Source organism: Eumetopias jubatus, unplaced genomic scaffold (assembly GCF_037043125.1).
Source record: "Eumetopias jubatus isolate StellerSeaLion01/CBP00866 unplaced genomic scaffold, mEumJub1_p1.0 scaffold_1, whole genome shotgun sequence".
NCBI lineage: Eukaryota > Metazoa > Chordata > Mammalia > Carnivora > Otariidae > Eumetopias > Eumetopias jubatus.
In genome coordinates, this window is record NW_028274807.1 from 201,362,330 (window position 1) to 201,384,272 (window position 21,943).

Below are 21,943 nucleotides of genomic sequence, written 5' to 3' on the forward strand. Positions count from 1 at the left end.
CTTGGGTGCCAGGCTATCTACCGGCCTTCCTGGGTGCAGGTCAGAGGTTAACATGAGGGTCATTGGGTCCCTTGTTGATTCTGCAGCCTGCTGCTCATGGCTAGAGAGCTTGGAGAGCACGTTAAATCACGATGACGCCATTCTAAACCTCATGAAGGACGGTCGTTGTGTAGCCTGTGTGGGTATTCCAGAGCAGGCTTGGCCCCTTTCCTCTTCCTTTTTCTCTGGAGGGACACAGTACCTTGGGACCGAGGCTGCACGTCTCAGTTGTGGTGGCCTCTGCTTGTCAGCCTCCCCCGGTCTGCCCACATTTTGAGTTTCCCCAGGATCACCATGGCCTCTTGGTGGGGTGTATACACAGGGGCTTGTGTTAAAGCCTTCTTTTTTCTATGCCTTTGTGGCCATTCTAGACACATTTCTGTTCTCTTCATGGACGAGAAAGAAATCTAAATAAGTGAAGGCCTATCTGTGACTGTGTTCTGGAGAGCCAGGCTGGGTAGCTGAGGACGGGTCCTAAAGCACCTCTGAGCTCTGCCCTGAAGCCTGCACCTGAGAGCCCAGGGGACCAGCTCCTGCAGCTGCTCCAGGATGCTGGCCTGCTCAGCAGGCCAGAGCCAAGGCCTCCCCCAGCAAAAGTTACTCCTGGCCTCACAAACAAGCTCCAGAAAGGCTCTGAAATGCCTGTGGGAGATCAAAGGCTCCTTCACCACCTGAAATTTCCTCAGACACAAGACAGAGCAGGAGATCTCAGAAATACCGCCTTTCACTACCCCCCTCTTCGTTCTGTACTGCTGTTCTCCTCTGAGAAGGGAAGGGAGAAAACGTGTCTCACCTTGACGTCTCCGGACAGGCGCCTCAGGTGACATCTCTGAGCGTCATTTCTGTGGTTCCTGTTTCCGTCTGTCTTCAGCATCTCCTGAACCCCAATTCCGGATGGCTGGGAGAGAAGGGGATGAGACTAGAGCCAGTAGCATCCCCGTAATTGTGGGACCACAGCAGTAGGACAGTGCAAGGCTGCTTGGTCAAGAAGCAGGGGAAAAGACCATTAAAGGTCCTAAATATACTTGCATGGGAGTGGGTGAAAGGTCCCCACCCAAAGGCCCACCAGAAGCGCAGCGGTGCTGCCAGTCTGGGCTAGGGGGTGGCCATCGCCTCACCCTGCCCTAGGATACAGCAGGGTGCACACATCTGACCCCGACCCCCTCCCCTTGTTTTTACATTCAGGCCCCTGCCGAGGGGCAGCAGCAAAGGGGACACCTGGATAAGGGAGGGCAAGGCCAGGTCCTGGGATGCGAGGGGGCAGAGGAGCTGGTGGTCGCAGGGAGGAGGGACCACAGGTGAACCTATACTCCATACCCCTAGCACACGCTCCATTGTGATGGACTTCACTTCAAAACTCAAGTTTAAAGATAAATTTATTAAGAATGTCCATACTGAAAAAAAAAATGTCCATACTGCTATTGCAGAGCATTAAACCCCAAGCCCTTGGACCTACTGAGCATGGGGTCCTGTGCAGCAATCTGGGTTGTACACCCATGAAGTCAGCCGTGCGTGGGCCATCTGGAAGATAACTCATCCTGAACATTTCCTGAATGTCTTCCATGTGGCTAGTATTGGGGATGCAGAAATTAAAATGGCATGTTCCCTCCCTACGTTTCTTGTATTAATCATGTGGATGAGTAGAGGTCTCTGGGATCAGTGATTGCAGGCTGCCTAGAGTATAGAGGAGAGGGAACTACTTGCTTGGGGGACAGAGGAGTAGAGGCAGTGTGGCCTTGAAGGATAGGCAGGAATTTGGCTGGCATTTGGGGAGTGGGGGGGTTTGGTTTGGGCTCCCCTAAGACAATGTGTAGCTTGTGTGTGAGATGAAATGAGCACTGGCAGCAAGGTGGGACGATGAGCTAGGAAGGAAGGAGCATCATCCAGCAAGTTATCCCCACAGGCAGCTGTGTCATCTCACTGGGGAATGCTGAGAAATGGTGTAGGACGGCCACCTCAGAGCTCCCACCTGGGTGTGGGGACTTGGACTGTCTGTGCCAGGGGTCAGCAGACTCTTTCCATAAAGGGCCAGATAGTAAGGCCACATATGGTCTCTGTCACGTTTTTGGGTTTTGTTTTTTTGTTTTTATTTGTTTTACTCGTTTAAGATTTTATTTATTTGAGACAGAAAGTGAGCTCAAGGGAGAAGCAGACTCCCCCCTGAGCAGGAAGCCTGACAACATGGGGCTCAATCCCAGGACCCCGCCCCTTGTTTGTTTGTTTAAAATAACCTTTCACATGTGTAAAAACCATTCTTAGCTCGTGGGCCACACAAAAATGGGCCATGGGCTGTAGTTTGTGAACCCCTGATCTGTACAACAATAATATCAACTACTGGTTGAGGGCTGCCTCCAGCTAGCATCAATTCCCACCACTTAGGCAGCGAGGTCTCCAACAGCAATACACCAGTCTCAGGGAAAGAGATGCAAATGCTAGCAGTTGGAAATTGGAAATTGAGGCAGCATGCCCAGAAATAAGAATAGAGGAAATAAGGGGAGGGCACCAGCAGCCTGTTGGGATGCGTCGGGTGGTCACATGTGGGGAGCAGGCCGTACAGGTGCGGTAACAAAGTTATGGGTTAGGTGGTGAAGAAGATTGGGGATTTCAGGTCCATACCTGATTAAGAGATAAGTGATTGCATTGCTCCAGGTGAGAGGTGATGGTTGCTTAGTCTAAGTGGAAAGCCTGGAGGTGGTGAGATGTGGCCGTGTCTGGATATATTTTGAAGGTGGGGCCCTCAGGATTGTCTGAGGACCAGATGTGGAGTATGAGAAAAAGAGGAGTCAAGATCAAAGTGCTTGGCCTGAGCAACTGGATGGGTGGAGCTGAGACAGGAAGGGCAGGGGAGGTTTTGGAGACCTGGTTCACTTCCTTTGCCCCTGTAAGATCAGGGTAAGCCAAGATATAATCTGGTCTTAGAAATAAGTTTTGGGGAAGTAACATGGGGGTGGTGGTAGAAATCCCCAGACAGTTTCTTTAAATGTCTCTAATCTGTTTTCTAACCTTGGAAAAGTAAGTGTTTTTACTTCTGAAAATTGCCTGACACTTTGCTTACAAACTTTCCTTTTGGCTAGAATTTGGTAGCCGTGGATGGTGATTATTCCCTTGCATTTTACATTTTGTAGAATCTTTTTCTTGGTGTTGTTTTTTTTTTTTTTTTTTGCCTACATTAAAAGGAACGTATGGTCATTTAAATTTTTTTTAGCAAAACAAATGCAGTGATTTGTGAGTGTGCTGTTAAGAGCACAGAGTCCGGTACCACACTGCCCGTGTTGACCTACTGGTTTTGTCGCTTCCTAGTGGGGGTCTAGCTTCTGCGTGTCTCACTGGGTTGTGGTGAGGCTTAAATGAGCAGATAGGTGGAAGGCCCTGGGATTGGTGTCTGGCACATAGGTATTCAGTGAGAGAGACCGTCACTAGTGCAGGCACAGAGACAGGTCCCTGTCAGTGAGAAGAACCATGTTGGGGTGAGTATGGGGAGCTTTGGTAGCTCACAGGAGGAGCTATCAAAGGGGAAACCCAGACTTTGGGGAAAGGGAAAAGACATTCTGGGGCAAGTGGTACCACAACTGAGGCCTCAAAGATGAGTGATCGAGGAGAAAGCAAGCGTGTTCCAGCAGGGATGGAGCCTCAGAAGCAAGAGACCAAGTGTGTGGCTCCCGGGCAAGGGTGGAGAATGACTGGGAGCCTCTTGTAGAATTTCAAGGCCTGTGGACTTTTTCCCAAGAGACTTTATTCTAAGAAAATTGGAGGTTCTGGAGTGTACTGCCCTTCTTTCTCTTCTTGCTGCAGTGTTTAGACTCCTGGAATTCATAGATGTTTTTAATAATTCACACTTTGAGAAACAGACTGCCCCTAGTTCAGTCAGTGTGTTCTGAGCAGCTGTGGTGTGGGAAATGAATGTAGATATGGACTGTACTGCCTGCTTTCATCCTGTAGTGAAGCTAAAGCTCCATCATCTTAACTCTAGGCCCCCACACTCTGCTCCACACGCAGAGCCCAGGGCTCAGCCTGTGTGCTGTGCAGAGCTTTCCAGAGCAGAACCTTAGCTAAGTCTGGAGACAGCCCTTGACACCTACCTCCAAACAGTTGAATCTTGGCTTTTGAAAACAGCAAGAGAGGAGCAACTGTTCATGAATCAGGGAATGTCAGTGTGATTGACAGCTGATACCTCCTCAGAAACCATGGAGGCCAGAAGGCAATTGGATAACATTTAAAGTTTTGAATGAAAAAAACTCAACCAAGAATCGTATATTCTACCATACAATTATTTGGTAATGAAGGAGATATTGAGATATAGCCAGATAAGCAAAAGCTGAGGGGATTTGTTACCACTGGGCCTGCCCTACAAGAAACACTAAAGAAAGTCCTTCAGGCTGAAATGAAGGGTTACTAGACAGTCATTTGAAACCATAATTAAAAATAACACTAGTAAAGGTAACCAGACTTGTAAATTTTGGTTGGGTTTGTAACATCTTTCTTTGTCTTTTGGGCTTTAAAAGGCAAGTGCATTGAACAATAATTTTTAAATCTATGGTGATGGGCATACAATGTATAAATTATAATCTGTGGTGATAATATAAAAGGGGTGAGACAGATCTATAGAAACAGTGTTTAGATACTATTGAAACTAAGCTCCTCAGGCTGGATGATTTCAGTTGTCTTGTTTTCAAGGTCGCTGACCTCTTCTCCTGCCTGCTCACATCTGTAGAACCCCTCTGTAATAACAGCATTCAATCTAGGTGATTGTAAATTGTTAATAATAATTGTAATCCCCACGGTAACCAAGCAATAACTTGAAAAATACAGAAAAGGAAAGAAGGGAGTCAAAGTGGCACACTACCAAAAATCAGCCATATACCAAAAAAAAAAAGGCAGCAGTTGAAGGAATTGAACAAAAGTCATATAAGACATACAAAAACAAGCAAGTGGCACGAGTAAATCCTTCCTTATTAGTAATCACATAAAATTGAGTGGATTAAACTCTTCTATTAAAAGAGACATTGGCAGATTAGATTTAAAAACAATGCATCTATATGCTGTCTACTTCAGATACACACTACACATCAGATATAAGAACACGAAGAAGCTGAAAATAAGAGGATGGAAAAATATATTCCATGCCAAAAAGTAACAGAAAGAGACCTAGAGTGGCTATATAATTATCAGATACCATTTAAAAGGTTATGAGACAAAGAAGGACATTATATATTGATAAATGTCTTAATACAGCAAGAGTGCACACCAGTTATAAACACACACACACACACACACACACACACACACACACACACACACACACACACACACACACACCAACAGAGCCCCAAAATATATGAATCGAAAATGGACAGAATTGAAATGTGAAATTGAGAAACCCACAGTTATAGTTGACATTTGAATCCTGTACTTTCAGTACTGGATACAAGAACCAGACAAGGTGGTAAGGATGGGGGGACTTGAGCAACAGTGTCTGCCAGCCAGACCTAGCAGACGTGCCGAGGACACCCGGCAACAGCAGGATTGATGTTCTGCTCAAGTGCCCATGGAACATTCTCCAGGATAGACCATATGTTAGGCCATATTAAACAAGTCTTAAAAAATGAAAGAAGACTGAAATCATATAGAGTGTCTTTTCCAATCACAGTGGAATGAAACTAAAAATACTAGAAGGAAAACTGGAAAATCCACAAATAAGTGGAAGTTAAACAGGACATCCTAAAACAGTGAGTCAACTAATCAGAAGGGAAATTAGGAAATACCTTTAGATGAGAATGAAAACACCACGGTACACCAAGTCTGGTGGCGCGCTGTGAAAGTAGGGCTAGGAGGGGAACGTGTGGCTTTGAAGAGGACTCCATACTCATAGCTAGAATATATGAAGAGCTATAAATCAATGAGAAAAAGAGAATCAAAAGAGTTGAAGAAGGACTTCACAAAAGAGGATGTGTCCAAATGGCCAACAAGCATGCAAAAGAATTTTCAACACTGTTGCACATTGAAACCACAGAGAGACCCCACTGCTGCCTCCTCGACATGGTTACGGTTAATTGACCTGACAACAGCTAGAGGTGGCAAGGCTCTGGTGCAGTTGGAACTCCTGTCACCCCACTGGCGGGAACATGCATATGTACAACTGCTTTGGAAAATCGGTATTCTGTGCAAAGCTGAACATGTACACTCTAACCCCCAGAAATTGTCTTCTAGGAGCACAGCCAACAGAAATGAATGCTTATGGCTACCAAAAGCCATATATAAAAATGACGGTAATAGCTTTATTCTTAATAACTGAAACTGGAAACCAGCCACAGGTTCCTTGACAGTGAAGTGGAAACATTCACTGAGCTATAAATCAGTGGGCTGGCACATACCTGCGGGAAAGGGTGATCTGCTGTGTGCACCGGTATGGATGAATCTAGCAGGTAAAATTTAAGGGAAAGTAGCCACTCAGAGTATACACGTGGAATGGGTGATTTCATTTATAAGCCATTAAAAAGGCAAAACTCATTTATGGTGATAGAAGTTCTTATTTATTTATTTATTTATTTATTTATTTATTTATTTATTTAAAAAATATTTTATTTGTTTGACAGAGAGAGACACAGCGAGAGAGGGAACACAAGCAGGGGGAGTGGGAGAGGGAGAAGCAGGCTTCCCGCGGAGCAGGGAGCCCGATGCGGGGCTCGATCCCAGGACCCTGGGATCATGACCTGAGCCGAAGGCAGACGCTTAATGACTGAGCCACCCAGGCGCCCCTGTTTGTTTGTTTTAAGTAGGCTCCACACCCACTGTGGAACCCAGTGCGGAGCCCAGTGCGGGGCTTGAACTCACGACCTTGAGATCAAGACCTGAGCTGAGACCAAGAGTTAGATGCTTGACTGACTGAGCCACCCAGGCGCGCCCTGATAGTAGTCTGGGGATGCTCTTCACTGGGCAGGGGCAGAAGGCTGCCTTCTGAGGTTCTGGAAATGTCCTATAGCTTGATGTAGGTAGTGATTGCACAGGTGTGTGCGTATGTAAAAATTCATTGAACTATCTAAGATTTGTGCATCGTATTCTATAAAAATTCTCAATTAAAAACAGAAGGTTTGTTTAAAAGATGTGAAACAAAATGCACATCGGTTTGCCAGCTTTTTGATGTAAGACCAAGGTTTTCCCATGTGAACGGTGGGTCTGAGTGTCAACCACACCCTCGGTGATTTTTTGGAGCGATTGCCCGCAATATGCATTGAGATCCTTCGGGATTTTTATAGATTTTCCCCCCCAATTTCTTATTGTTGCCTTACATTTATTTGACAAGGGTTTTTTTTTTTTTTTAGCGTCTTTATTACGCCTCCAAAAATATTCAGTCTGTTTTATGAATTGGACTTGGTTATAAGCCTTCTGTGACTACACATGAGCTTGAAAACTTGTGATCTCGGAGGCTTCTGAGTGTCTTCATCGCCCTGCAGTTCTGTGATTCCGGTATTTTACACACACGGTGCCGGCAGGGAGAGCGCAGGGCACCTGCAGCGGCCCCCGCGTCACTCGTCCTGGTGCGGACGGTCTCCTGCCGCGTCCTAACCCTTCTCTCCTTCTTGTTCGTCCCAGCTGCCCACTGCTGAAACTGCCCCTGCCGGGGACAGGACCGGTGGAGTTCACCACTCCCGTGAAGGACTACTCGCCCCCGCCTGTGGCCCCTGACCGCAAACCAGGGGAGCCCAGTGAGCGGCCAGAGTGGGTAGGTGCTCAGCGTGTGGCCGGGGAGAGCCCCGAGGGTTGGGTGGAGATTGGCCAAGGCAGGGGTTCTGGGAGTGAGAGTGAGGGTGGCCAGCTTCTGATTGGTGAATACATGTCCTTGACTGGCTTTACAGAGGCACCACAGATACTTAGTCACACAGTTAATGAATAACCTTTTTAGAAAGGAAACCCCAAGTGACACAAAAGTGCGACTGTCCTACAATAGAGGTCTGGGGTCTGTGGTTGTCGTCACTGTGGCCAGGTGCGTCTGGCTTCCTAGCTGGCCTGCTCACACACCATGTCCCGGGCCCAGCAGTGCTCTGGCAGACAGGCCATCTCCTCCTTGCCCCAAGCGGTCATGAGAACCAGGGAGCAGCATCCCTAGAGAATGTTCTGTCATCAGAGTCTTGACACCATCTTATGTATGCAATGTGCACCTCATTTTTTCAGATTGGTTAGGTCCGATTTTCTCCTCACAATGCAGTTTGGTAGAAAGAGTTGAGTTTTTGTGTTTTGTGTTTTTTTAATCCCTTTTACAGTTAAGGAAGTGGGGCCCAGAGTGATGAGGAGCCTCTGTTATTTAGTTTACATGGGGTCAGCACTGCATCAGAACCCCAGGACTCCTGACCCCTGCTGCTCCTGGACCATACCGTCCTCAGTTGACTGTCTCTGAGCTGAGCACTGATGGCCACTAGGAAATAACAGTCGCTCCAGTCGAGGGTCTCAGGCGGAGGAACTCACTGTGATGCTGGACTTGTTATTCGGAAATCTTACGAGCTCCATTAGCCCATCTCTAAAGCTTTTACCTGCCACGTAGCGGATAAGGTGTCCTTCCTTCGCACATTGTGCTTTGGTCCCGTGATTTGTGCTGGGCTGTGTTGTTCAGGAGGAGAGCCAAAGCTCAGAGAGCAGAGCTCTTGCGCTCCCGCCTCCCCTCCAACGGTGGCGGTACGCTCCTCTGTTCCCTTCGCGGGTAATGTAGCTGTCAGGTCTTCTGTTACAAATTTAGCCCTGCTGGTCCTCAGTAGAGACCCACCTGGCCAACTGGGTGTGTGTTAAGCTGTATGTGAATCCGTCTTCCTAGGACTCTGTCCATGAAGGTCAGAGCGAGCATGTCTGTTGCTGGCAGAAACCAGCTCTGTGACTTCATGTCCCAGCTTGACCATTGGCTCCGCATGGGACCTTCTCGGTTCAGACCTTTTACCTTCATTAACCTCTGATGCAGTTGTACCGCAGGGTGGGACTGAGGGCTCCTGGTCACAACAGGGTGGTCTGGGTTTGTGGATGTTTCGCGACTCCAGGAGTTCAGTGGGCCTGACGGTACAGGAGAGACGTTTAATGATACAGCTTTTGGGGGAGGGGGTGACGTGTTTGTGAGCTCTTTAACTTCCATAGTGCCCTTCTTTGGTCTGGGATGATGATAGTAAGCAGGTTTACAAATAACTTTAGGGCTCAACAGAGGATTGTCTGTTTTCTCTCTTCCTCATTGGAATCCCCCCGCCCTGGCCCCCGCCTTGAAGGCCTCGGTGCAGTGACCTGGTGCTATGCAGGTCAGTGGTCAGTTTCCTTACCTCCACGGATAATCCATGCTAAAATTTCAGGCCAGCAAAACAGGAGTGGTAAGGACTGCTTTAGTTATAAGGAACAAAAAACTCAGCCCAAACCAGAGTAAGCAAAAAGGGAATTTTTGGAGTCCTAGAACTCAAGGATAGTATGGCTTGGGCCTCAAAAGGAGCCCACCTTTCTACTCTGTCAGCTCCACTGTTGATCTACGTAACAGTAGCTCGAGCAGGTTCAGCCCCACGTTGTTGCAATATCCAATCTGGTGCAGGATGAGAAGGTGCCAGGTGGATTCTAAGTGAGGTTACCTGCCTGTCCCCATCCCAAATCCTGTAGTGAAGGCAGGTACTTTGTTGACTGGCTTCATTGTTAGTTGTCTCCATCATGAGGCTGAGGACAAGAAGGGACCATTTCAAAAGGAAAATCAGGAGGCTCAGGCACCGGGCAGCACAGTACAAGCACCTGCTGCCTACCCAGGAACCAGAACATCCTTCCTTCCTCCTTCCATTCCTTCCAGTATTCAGCATATGTTTATTGCATGCCTGTGGTGTGCCTGGCAGGGTGATGATCTAGGGGACACATAGAGCCTCACGGCTTCCAGGGTGATACCAGTCTGGTTAGAAAGAGAAGACAAAGATGTCAGTTTAAAATAAATATGATATACGTCAAAGGGATACAGGAACCAACTGAAAGAGCTCCCAGTGGCCAATGCTGGAAAATAAAATATATTTTGCAATAAAGCAAAGTAGTATTGGATTATAACCCAAAGTATAAAATAAATCTCTGAGTTCATATGATTGGATAAGTGAATGGGGGGAAATAGACAAATCTGGGCAAAAATACTAAATAATTTATGTAAATACTCTGCCCTCAAGGAGGTGGAGTATAACTTCCCTTCCTTAAGCGTGGACTGTGCATAGTGACTTCCTTCCAAAGAACACTGTATGGAGACGGGGAGAAAAAAAGCACCTTAGAGTGGAGAACCAGACACATACCTCCTCAGCAAGGCGGTCAGGGTCAATGTCGGCAGTGATAGATCAGACTGATAGTATATACCCTTGATGTATGACAAGTGAGACACTCTACCTCTGGTCTTCTTCCCAGAAACCCATAATCCCAGCCTAATTATGGGAAGAACATCAGATGAATCCCAATTGAGGGACTTTTTATACAATACCTGACCACAACTCCTTAAAACCGTCAAGGTTATCAAAAACAAGGAAATTCTGAGAAACTGTCACTAAGGAAAACTAAGGAAACCACATTTTCTTAGTTTTTACCTGAAGTTCTTTTTCTCTCCCAGGATCCCATTTAGGGCACCACATTACACTCTCGTTTCGCTTCCCTGGTGGCCTCTCTTGGGTACAACAGCTTTGCAGACGTTCCTTGTCTTTGATGAGCTTGACAGTTTTGAGTAGCGGCCAGGTATTTTGTAGAGCTGCCCTCCAGGCGGATTTTTTGGTTTTTCTCTAGATTAGACTGGGATTGTGGGTTTGGGAAAGACCGCAGGCGTAAGGCATTCTTTTCACATACGTCAGCCTCTTGAGTTACTTTATAAATTTCCATACATTAAAGTTCAGTCTTTATGCTGTAAAGCTATTGGTACAAGTTTTTAAAAAAGGCTTACTAGTGGCTACATAGAGAAATCTCATTGTGGTCTACATTTGCCTTTCCCAGATGATTAATGTCAAGTGCTTATTGTATTTGCATGTCTTCCTTTGGTAGGTGTTCGCCCATTTTGAATGAAGTCATTCGGATTTCTTTTTATTGAATCGCCAGTCTTTCCATATGCTGGAGATGGCTTTCTATATAGCCCTTTTTCTGCCCCCTTGCTCTAGTGTCCCCCACAGTGGGATGTCAGCTGCGCTGTGCAGCCTTGCCTTTGTGGGTCCTGCAGAGAGGTCTCTGAGCCACTCTGCCGGGTCCTGGTGCTCTTGAGTCAGGCCCACGCTCTCTAAGAGTAGAGTCACTAACTAATGGCCTTGTCAGGTTGGGAGGGGCACTTTCTGGAAATAGGGATGTTTTTACCAGAGGAACAGAAGAACAAAACAGAAATGGTAGAAGCTTTCCATTTCCCAGACGGGCGACCTTGGGCAGGTTACTTCACACCTCCGTGCTCATGTTTCCTCATTCACAAAGTGGGGATGATAATCATGTCTATATCATGCAGCGTCAGAGGGTTACACAAAGGCATGCAAAGGCTTAGTGCCAGGCCCATCGCTTGCATTTGACACGTTTGTGGCTGTCACTGTTGTCACTGTCATTGATCAGATCTGGCCGAAGTTCTGGAGGAGGACCAAAGTTCATATGCTTGGATTGCCCTCCGGGGCACCACGGGCCTGCAGTCCTCTAGCCTGAGCTCAGATACCACTCTCTCCAGGAGGACTTCCCCAGCTCTCTTGCCCTCTCTGCTCTGTATTTCCACCCAGTAGGAATTGTGTTCCATTCGAGCATGTATAGTCCGGTATCTTAACATAGTAGGTGCTGAGGAAAAGCTTCTTGTTGAACAGAGAAACAGCCTGGCTTATTTAGCAGACGAGGAACGTAAATTGAGGCATTTTTCTTGGTGCATGATAGGTGATAAGGTAGGTGGGGCCAAGTTGAATCTGAGATGGGGTTTCAGCTTTGATTGTATACGCAGTGGGAAGCCAGTCCCCCAGAAGCAAGGACATGAGGAAAGTGGCAGGAGGAAGATCAGTTGTATTGAACTTGGAGAAACTTGGAGACGGAGGTGACCATGCTTAGGAGGAGGGTGGGGGTGTGAACGGAGTGGAGGGATTGATCTTCAGGAGATGCCAAATCTAATTTTAATAGTTTTAAGCCATGGTAATGTAACTCCATATAAGTGACATGTTTTTGGCCACTTTGCTGGATGGTTATATGTGTTGTTTTGTTGAGTCCTCACTGTGATGCGTGAGATCTGGGATTCCATCCCTGTTCCCTAGTAAGGGCCTGGGGCTTAGAGAGTGCAGACACCGTTATCCAAGGCATACAGCTGGGGCTGGCACTAGAAGTTGAACCCAGCTGGGTCCCCTGAGCCTGCCTTTCCCTCCCCCCCCCCCCGCCCACCACACCCCCTTACATGCCCAGGGCTGGAGGACAGGGAGCCCTGGTTTTCAGAATTGCTGAGTAACAGGCGTCCTCTGTCAGGTTCTGCAGAGAGCCCCTGGGTGTGTCAGTGTAAAGGTAAACTCCTGGGAACTCTAGGTTGCTCTATCTGAATGGAGAGGAAGGCTCAGTCACGTAAGCGTCTGCCTTCAGCTCAGGTCATGATCCCAGGGTTCTGGGATGGAGTCCTGCATTGGGCTCCCCGCTCAGTGGGGAGTCTGCTTCTCCCTCTGCCTCTGCCTGCTGCTCTGTCTACTTGTGCTCTATCTCTCTGTCAAATAAATCTTTAAAAAAATAAAAATTAAAAATAAATAAAAAATAAAAACAAAAACAAAACAAGCCTGAGGTCTCCTGCACTGGCCTGTCTCCCCTAGATGGGGTCACCAGGAAACCTGAACTTCACACGAAGCCCTACCTGGCCGGCTGCAGAGCTGGGTGGGCTTCCTGGGCCAGCACTGCAGTGTCTGTGGTGGTGGCTGAGCCTGGATGTGGGGTTTCCAAAGGGCCCTGGTCAGCGCCTCATGCTGTGAATGCTGGTGGCCGAAGACCCCAGGGATCCCTAGGACCTCAGCCCCCCTCCTACACTGCTCGTGGTGGGCCTTGCCATCTGTTTCCTGTTCTCCACAGGAACTCGCATGGTTCCCCACCACCCAGGCACATTGGCTGTTGAGAAAAAACAGGTTTGAGAATTGGGCGGCCCTGGCTTTAATCCTGGCTCAGCTGCCTGTCAGCTCTGTCCTTGGACACATCTTTTATCTCTACGGGCCTTGGTTTTCTTATCTGCGTCCTCTAGCTCAGGGTCTCTCCCAAGGCTGCACTCAAGCTATCAGCCAAGGCTGCACTCATCTCCAAGCCCGAATGGGGAGAATCCGCTTCCAGGCTCACTCAGTGGCCAGCTAGCAAGGGGCTTCTTGCAGGCTGTTGAGCTGAGGGGCTCCCCTCCTCACCGTGTGTTGGCTGAGGGTCCCCTCAGTTCCTTGCTTCGTGGACCTTCCACAGAAGTCCACGACATGGCTAACTTCATCAGAGTGGTGGTTCCAGAAGAAGGGGACAGAGGAAGAATTATAGTCTTTTTTCCTTCCAGTCGGTTGCGCGCATGCACGAGCCTTCTTTCTGTGTCTATAAATTTACTACTTTAGGTACCTCACAGGAGTAGAACTGTACAGTACTTGTTTTTTTGTGACTGGCTTATTTCACTGAGCATTACGTCCCCAAGGGTTATAATCTTTTGTAACCTGATCTCAGAAATGACATCTCATTACTTTTGTTGTCATCTGTTTGTCAGAAGCCAGTCACTAGGCACAGCCCACTCTTGGGGGATTTCACTTGGGCATGAGCGCCGGGGGTGGGGGAGACTGGGGCCGTGGTAGAGGACTGCCTGCCACAATCTCTGTCTAGTGAGGAGTCTGTGCCCATTGTCTGCGGGCATCTGGATCCATGGGCCCTTAGGCTTCCGCAGTCACTGCCTTCGGATACCCCGTGTTGTGAGTGTCTCCCACTTAATAATAGACAGTAGGATTGTGATAGCGCCCAGCGCGGGGAGTGCTGGGGCCCTGGCCACATCCCCGCTGCCCTTTCAGCGCCTGCCCGCCTGCTTGCCAGCTACCAGTCCCTGCATCTCCTGTATCAGAGGATCTCAGGTGCAGCAAGGTCTGAGGTGCTGGGGAGTTGGTGTCCCCTAGGAGCAGCCCTCAAGCAGCAGCCGCAGGCGGGGCATGTGATAGCTGAGCTCTCTAATCCCTCAGGTGGGATGACTCAGCTAAACCCCATTACCCACAGAGGTCACTTGGCCCGGAACACCCTTTGTTGTCTGCTTTCCCTCCCTTGTTCCTTGTCCTTTCCCCCTCTCTCTGCTTTCTGCGCCTCCCAAGTAAACCACCTGTCTTCGGGTCTGCCCCTGGGGAGCCCAGACTGAGATATAGTGGATGACAAGAGGCAGGCCCGTACCTGTTGAATAAACTGCGGAAAGGGAATTTTGATGCCCAGAAGAGGGGGGTCAAGGGAGCCTGTGTTGGGTGACAAGTTTGCTACAATCCTGTTAAACGAGTGGACCAAGACCTTGGAAGAGTTGCAAAGACATAGAATAGCTGCTTGGGAAGTTCATTTGGAAATCAGGGAGAGTGAATCAGGAGCCCTCCAGCAGAGGGAGGGCCTGCCAAGGCCAGGGAGCAGGGCTGTGCAGTAGGAATCACTGTTCCCCGGTTCCCGTCCAGTGCGGCTTACCATGCTGGCCGGGCGTGCGAACGGGTGAGTAAAGGGTTTACCCAGCGCTGGTGGAAGGACAGCCAAGAACGAGCTGCCTGGGCAAGGGGTTACATGCTGCTATGAAAAGCTGATGAAAGCCATGGATCCTCTCCCCTAAAAATGATGGTGGTTATAATATGCACACTTCTAGGCAGAAACTTTTAAAAATTGGGGGAGCAAGGTGCTCCCAGAACTTCTAGAACCGTCCCTAGGGCCCAGGGAGAAGGCTCTGGTTCTGAGTCATGTTCATTAGCACTTGCTGAGATGGTGGACTGAGTGGTCCTGGCTGGGGAGAAGGTGCCTGGTGGGAAGGGGCCTGGAGAAGAAGCGGAGGGCCCAGGAGCCAGAAGGAGTTTCCCGCCTGGACACTAAGGGTTCAGTCGCAGAGGCTCGGTGGGCCTGAGAGTGGAGGTGGAGGTGGAGGTGGAGGGCCCGAGCAGGGCCCTGGGCAGAGGAGGTGGCGTGTGCGACACAGCCTTGTGGCCAGTGGGTACGAACCTGGGGCTGGAGGCTCCGCGATGCCCTGCTGCCCCTGGGTGACACGCCCCATCTTTCACAGGGTTTGGGGATGATTGCCCCGGGACGGCTCTCCTTGTAGAGCTGTACGCAGCGGCTCATCCCCCACGCAGGCCTGTGTGATGAGTTGAGCCAATGAGCTGCTGTTCAGGTCAGAGCCTGCGGCAGCTGGCTCCATCCACATTCTTCTGTGCCTCTGGGCAGCTTCTGACACGCCAGCTCAGTGCAAATGACAAAGCAGGTGAGGCCTCTGTCCCCAGAGCCTTTGTAAGACATGGCTTCGTAAGTGTAAACTTCACAAAGGCACAGGTGGTTGCCTTGGGTTGTTCCTTTAAGCTCAGGAGGCCTTAACTTGCTGTTCGTGTTCAGCATCCTGACCCTCGCTTGTGCAATAACCTATCCGGGCGTCATCAAGTGGCTGAGTGGCCTTCCTTCATGTCCTCCCCTGCCCTTGGGAGTCCCTGATTGTGGCGCAGGCGTGGAGACAGCCCTTGCAGCTCCCTGCAGCTGGCACCACCGTGCGTCACGGCTGCCGGCCGTCTTGCCTGGCCTCCAGCTGGCTGACGCCATAACTCCAAAGTAGGCTTCCAGAGCGCTGCTTTCGTCTGGTGGTCGCCCTTCCTCTCAGAGACTCCCGGGGCTGTTCGTTTCAGCTGGTGAGAAACCAGACTGCGCAGTCAGGCATCCTCCCAGCCTCCCCTCGTTCTAGCTGTGATTTCTGGGATTACCTGGCAGGACTCCCTGTGCCCTCTGGACTGGATGTGCTCTCAGAGGCCCTCCCTGCTCCCCTCCTGCCTGGCCTTCCCCACCTCACGGCTCCACGCACTTTCTCCCTGGGCCATAATCCTGCCACGGCTAATCCAGTACCTCATTTTGGGGGTGCTCCATGACCTCTCCATCCCTGGGAGTTATTCAACATGCCTTTTACATGTCTGAATACTTTGCTCAGGTGCCTGTTGTTAGCCCTTCCAGGGCAGATGGCCGGTTCTAGTGAGAGAAGTGTGTGACATTCAGTGAGGACACACAGGCTTGGGTCCTTGTATCCCCCTGCACGAGTCATGAAAGCCTGGGGAGTCACCTTCTCATAGGACTGTTGGGGGGGGCAATGAAAAGATGTGCCACAACTGTTTATTGCTAATATTTCCATTAATAGTTAATCTCTGCATGTGCTGTTTGTATGCATATGTGTGTCTGTGGGTCCGTGTGGTGGGAGGGGGCTGTGAGTGTGTGTTCATCTTCTCGATGCTGCAGGGTGAATGTCAGTCACCCCCCCTTTCACGGTGAGGAAACCAAAATCCAGAGAAATCCAGCATGTTCCCAAGGCCGTACAGTTGGAGAGCCAGGATTTAAAATTGGGTCTTTGGATCTTTAGAATCCACTAACCTGCAGTGGCAGGATCCCTAAGGCAGGCCGCACCCTGTTGGTAGCTTAGGGTGCACTGTGAGGGCGGCAGACCGCTTCCATAGACGGCTGGATGGTAAGTGCTTTAGGCTTCGTGGGTCGTGGTCTCTGTGGTGAATATTCACCTCGGCCACTGTTGCATGAAAGCAGCCGGAGACGGTACGGAATGGAGTGGGCACAGCTGTGTTCCAGGAAAACCGTATTTAGAAAAGCAGGTGCCGGGCTTGACTGAGCCTGTGGCCATAGTCTGCCGATCGCTGGTGTATTGGGAAGCGTTTAGGAAAATGGTTCATAGATGGTAAAAAGCCCCTCGTGGACATCTTCATTTTTGAAGGCCTGTCCGTTGGGCCCCACACACTTTGCCCATCGGGGATGCTTAGTAAACCCCTACTGAATGTGGGCCCATTTCCCTCCCTCTCCTGTTTCTTCTGCAGTATGTGGGCGCCCCCGTGGCTTACATCCAGCAGATATTTGTGAAGTCCTCGGTGTCTCCCTGGCACAAGAACCTGCTGGCAGTGGATGTGTTCCGCTCTCCTCTGTCCCGGGCATTCCAGTTGGTGGAAGAGGTCCGGAACCACGTGCTGAGAGACAGGTATCCCTCTCAGAGACCCCAGCCTCCCTGAATCTGTTCCGTACCAAAGGGTAGTCCTGAGCCAGCCAGCTCGGCCAAAACTGAACATGCGAGAAGAGTGGCGGGCGAGCTAGCTTTGCCTTCGTCAGCCTCCTATGGGGCCACTGTGGCCACGCTCCCCTGGACCTCTTCAGAGGGAGCAGGTGGTTTCGTCCTCAGGTCTCAGACAGAGTAGGTGTCCTCTGCGCTGACCCCGTGCTGAGCTTGCTCGCCCCTCAGGTGGCTTACTGCCTGGCGGCTCGGAGGTGTGGACGTGTGACGGTGGTCGGGCTGAGGAGAAGCCCGCTCCACCTGGGGATCACTTCTGAAGCCCCAGCCCGGTGCCCCCCGGCCCCCCCGTGGGTCTCCGGAGTATGCTGGCTTCACAGGCTGCTCCACCCACTGGGATTTTAGTTAGCTGAGAGCTTTGACGTGCGTTTTGGTGAATGAAATGAAGCCCCTCATTTTCTGCCCACTGAATTGCCACTAAATTGCCACTGAATTCAGCTGCCCACTGAATTGGCTGAGGTGTCTTAGTGGGCGAGAGGTTGTGCACACTCCCAGAACGCACTTCTCAGGCTCGGGGCCGCACGTGTACTGTGAAGGTCCATCACCCACATAGTTTGGCTGTTGACCACCTGGGAGAACTTTCCCCTGCTGTCCTGATCCTTAGGCTCTTTGAGATAGCAGGCGTCCGGGAACCTGATGACAGAAGCTCTCCCCGTAAGTGCAGTGCGCCTGCCGAGTGCTCATGGACACAGCAGGTGCCTTGTGCTATCTCCTGCACAGTTCTGGGACCAGGGGCCTGGAGGAGGTGTGCCTGCAGGTGACTGACCTGCTGCCAGGCCTCAGGAAGCTCCGGAACCTACTTCCCGAGCATGGATGCCTGCTGCTGTCCCCTGGGAACTTCTGGCAGAATGACCGGGAACGCTTCCATGCTGATCCTGACATCATCGGGACCATCCACCAGCACGAGCCCAAAACCCTGCAGACCTCAGCCACGCTCAAAGGTACCTCCGGGGCAGGTTGCCTAGGTTGGTCACCGTGTCCTCTTTGATGGGTGCTCTGGCGGATCAGGGGTTACCCCTTGTTTCTTAGGGTGGGGGATGGGGGGTGTCCTTGGTGGCTCTACAGTGACTGTCTTCCTATGTCAGTACTTGCTGGTTTCTGTCCGCAGACTTGCTGTTTGGTGTTCCTGGGAAGTACAGCGGGGTGAGCCTCTACGCCAGGAGGAGGATGGTCTCGTACACCATCACCCTGGTCTTCCAGCGCTACCATGCCAAGTAAGGCCATCAGGGCTTGGGGCTCCTGGCTGCGCTGTAGAAGGGCCTGAGGCTTTGAGTAGTCCCCGTTCTGGTTTAGGGTGGCCAGAATGCCCCCTAGGAACTTGCGGTTTTCAGGCCTCCAGTTGAAATGTTTATTTCCCTTAGACTGAAGGATGCTGTGTTTTCACATTTGAGCGGGGAAGACCTGACCTGGCCTAGTTAAGAAGGAGGGACTAACTGTACGTTGGATAATTGAATTAAAAAAAAAAAAAAAAAAAGAATAGGGGACTGAGGCAGATTCATTGTCCTGGTGCTTCCGCTGATCTTTCTTTCTTTTTTTTTTTTTTTTAAAGATTTTATTTATTTGAGAGAGAGAGAATGAGAGAGAGAACACGAGAGGGGGGAGGGTCAGAGGGAGAAGCAGACTCCCCGGTGAGCAGGGAGCCCGATGCGGGACTCGATCCCGGGACTCCAGGATCATGACCTGAGCCGAAGGCAGTCGCTTCACCAACTGAGCCACCCAGGCGCCCCGTCCGCTGATCTTTCTTGAGCTTCTGGTAGGAGTCCCCAGCTGGTGACTCCTGAGCCCGACGTGGCCTCAGGCCTTCCCAGCAAAGCGCCGCAGGCAGCTCCCTACCAAGGCAGAGAGCACTGGAGATGCCTCCGATTGGCTGTCTGGGCCTGGGGTGCTCAGAGTACTATGATGGGTCAGGAAAGGGGTGTTGAGGAAGGGGCTGGGGGAGCTCCTGAGACAACTTCATCATTCTTCCAAAGCCCCTTGGAGACTGTAGGGAAGCTCAGACACCACAGAAAAGCTCCCTCCAACATGGGGAGGAGGGCAGCCCTGACTGGCCTTCCTTCCAGGGATTGTCTCTGCCCCTGTCCCGAGAGGGACAGTTCATCCACCCCACCCCACTCCACTCCATGAGCAGGTTCCTCGGCAGCCTGCGGGCCCGCCTGATGCTCTTGCACCCCAGCCCCAACTGCAGCCTGCGGGCGGAGAGCCTGGTCCACGTGCACTTCAAGGAGGAGATTGGCATCGCCGAACTCATCCCCCTCGTGACCACCTACATCATCTTGTTTGCCTACATCTACTTCTCCACACGTAAGTGCACAGCACGGAGGCTGGGGCTTTCTCCAAGCCAAATGGGCATTCCAGACCACCTGCCTCCCTGCCTCTGGAGGTGGCTTGGGCAGAGATGTCAGACGTGCCCAGCGGTCACAAAAGCCAGGGCTTCATCCTCCAGCAGAGTCTCAGGCTTGGGTGGGCCCAGGCCTTCTTTGGCTTCTCAGGAAAAGACCCTTCTTAGGTTAGGGTCCCCAAAAGACACACCATTTCTCTGAGACTGGGAAGTTTGCGTGGCTGTCCTTTTCTTGGGTTAAACCAGGGACCACCCCTTCCTCACTGTACTCCTGGGAAATAAGCCCCAAAGGACCAGGGTGTGTCAGGGTCTGGGGGAGATGCCGCCCTGATGTGCCCTCTCTGCCCTCCAGGCAAGATCGACATGGTCAAGTCCAAGTGGGGGCTGGCTCTGGCTGCCGTGGTCACAGTGCTCAGCTCGCTGCTCATGTCCGTGGGGCTCTGCACACTCTTCGGCCTGACACCCACCCTCAATGGCGGGTAGGTCCCCAGGCTCCACTGAGCTTCAGACCGGAGCGCCTCTGGGCTTGCCCGGGACTAGATGCTTGTTGGTACCCTGTATCTTCACGTTGTTCTCTTAACATTTAAGAGGTACATTTTTTTTACCTTTAACTCACCTGGCTTGCGTTCATACTCATGTATGTATAGGGTATCTATCTATACATATAACACGTATATAGGTATGGGTGTATATGTGTATATAAGTGTGTTTCTGCACGTGTGGCCTTGTCCTTCGTGTGTGTGTGTCTATAAGTGGATATGGGTGTGGTGTGCCTATGTGTTCATATATATACACATGCATACTGCTCCTTGATGGTTTAAGGCACAGATGGGTAGGAGGTTAAGAGAGGTACATTTCGGGGCGCCTGGGTGGCTCAGTCGGTTGAGCAGCTGCCTTCGGCTCAGGTCATGATCCCAGGGTCCGGGGATCGAGCCCTACGTCCGGCTCCCTGCTCAGTGGAGAGCCTGCTTCTCCCTCTCCCTCTGCCTGCCACTCTGCCTACTTGTGCTCTCTCTCTCTCTGTGTCAAATAAATAAATAAAATCTTTTTTAAAAAAAAGGTACATTTCTTCCCTTTTTTACTACTAAAACATTTAAATGACTAATAAAATAGGTCATTTCAGAGTTTTTTAAAAGACACAAGCACACTCTAATTTGCCACCTTTCCATTGATGTGTACTTTCTCTTGCCATTTCTCTCCAACTCTTGGGCTGGAAGCCCTGTCCCATGTTTGTCTTCGGTCTCCACGGCTCTGGCTAGACACCCCCCCCGCCCGCCCCGCGCCCTTCACCTGGCCGTTAGTGGTCGCTCACCACCTGGCCCATCCCCTACCGGGGCTGGCTGGGCTGGTTGTGGGAGCAGCAATGCTGTGTCTTCTGTTACTTCCTTTGCTCATGGAACACTTGCTTCCTTTCCTGAACCTGACGGGGCTGACACCCCCTCCCCCGTAGCTGTTGTGCCCTCCTCAGAGCCCTGGGTTCCACTGCCCCACAGCAGGGATCCCGGCAGGTGTACCTCAGCTGGTATGCCCTGTCTCTCATAGCTCCTCACCGGTAGTGGGAGCCTCACAGTGGGCGCTGGAGAGCTAGTAGTTCTCCACACAGCCTCCGCAGAGGCTCCTCTCATCCCTCATCTACTTAGTCCCGATGGCTTGGCTTGCAGTGCTGCTGAGGGCTCCCGGCCACTTGCTCTGTCCAGCAGAGTCCAGTGTGGGAGGGGCAGGAAGAGCGGTGCTCCGGCAGCCACTGTGTGCTGCCTACATGGAGGCTGGGATGCTTGCTGACTACTTGGCCGGGCTTCCAGGCCTGCCTGAAAGCTGGGAGCTGTGCAGGCAGAGGCCCTGTGTGGTGCGGCGGAGGAGGCTGGGGCTCTGCCCTGTGCTTCTGGAAGTCACTCAGCAGCCTCCCACTAGAGGCCGCAAACCCCACAGTCTTCCTGGGGCCCAACCCTGTGGAGAACCAGCATGTGTTGGGGGCCCTTCTCAGCACTGTCCTCACCTTCTCCCTCTCTGTCCCCAGCGAGATTTTCCCCTACCTTGTGGTGGTTATTGGGTTAGAGAACGTGTTGGTGCTCACCAAGTCAGTGGTCTCGACCCCAGTGGACCTCGAGGTGAAGCTGCGCATCGCCCAAGGTAACGTGGCTGGCAGTGGGGGGCGCGCTAGGGGGGCCTTCTGTGCTGGGCTTCCTGCTGTGGAGGAGATGGGGCCCCAGAAATCGCCCTTGCTCTGACCTCTCGTGTAATGTGGTGTGGGGCTTGTTAGCGCATGCCCGGAGGAACCACGGAACTGCTGGACTGGACTTTGTCCTGTTTCATGTGTCAGTAAGAACACAGCTGAACTC

The 21,943-nt window shown here is 51.0% G+C and overlaps 1 protein-coding gene across 1 annotated transcript in view; it reads left to right on the top strand.

Annotated features, from left to right (window-relative positions):
* Positions 1 to 21,943, top strand: part of SCAP (SREBF chaperone) — a 68,572-nt gene that overhangs the window by 37,964 nt on the left and 8,665 nt on the right. Inside the window, exons 3-9 of the mRNA XM_088028574.1 lie at positions 7,630 to 7,759; positions 17,022 to 17,179; positions 17,987 to 18,207; positions 18,375 to 18,480; positions 19,395 to 19,567; positions 19,957 to 20,083; positions 21,622 to 21,734. Of these exons, the coding sequence (XP_087884700.1) occupies positions 7,630 to 7,759; positions 17,022 to 17,179; positions 17,987 to 18,207; positions 18,375 to 18,480; positions 19,395 to 19,567; positions 19,957 to 20,083; positions 21,622 to 21,734 (1,028 nt within the window). The remainder of the gene's footprint in view (positions 1 to 7,629; positions 7,760 to 17,021; positions 17,180 to 17,986; positions 18,208 to 18,374; positions 18,481 to 19,394; positions 19,568 to 19,956; positions 20,084 to 21,621; positions 21,735 to 21,943) is intronic.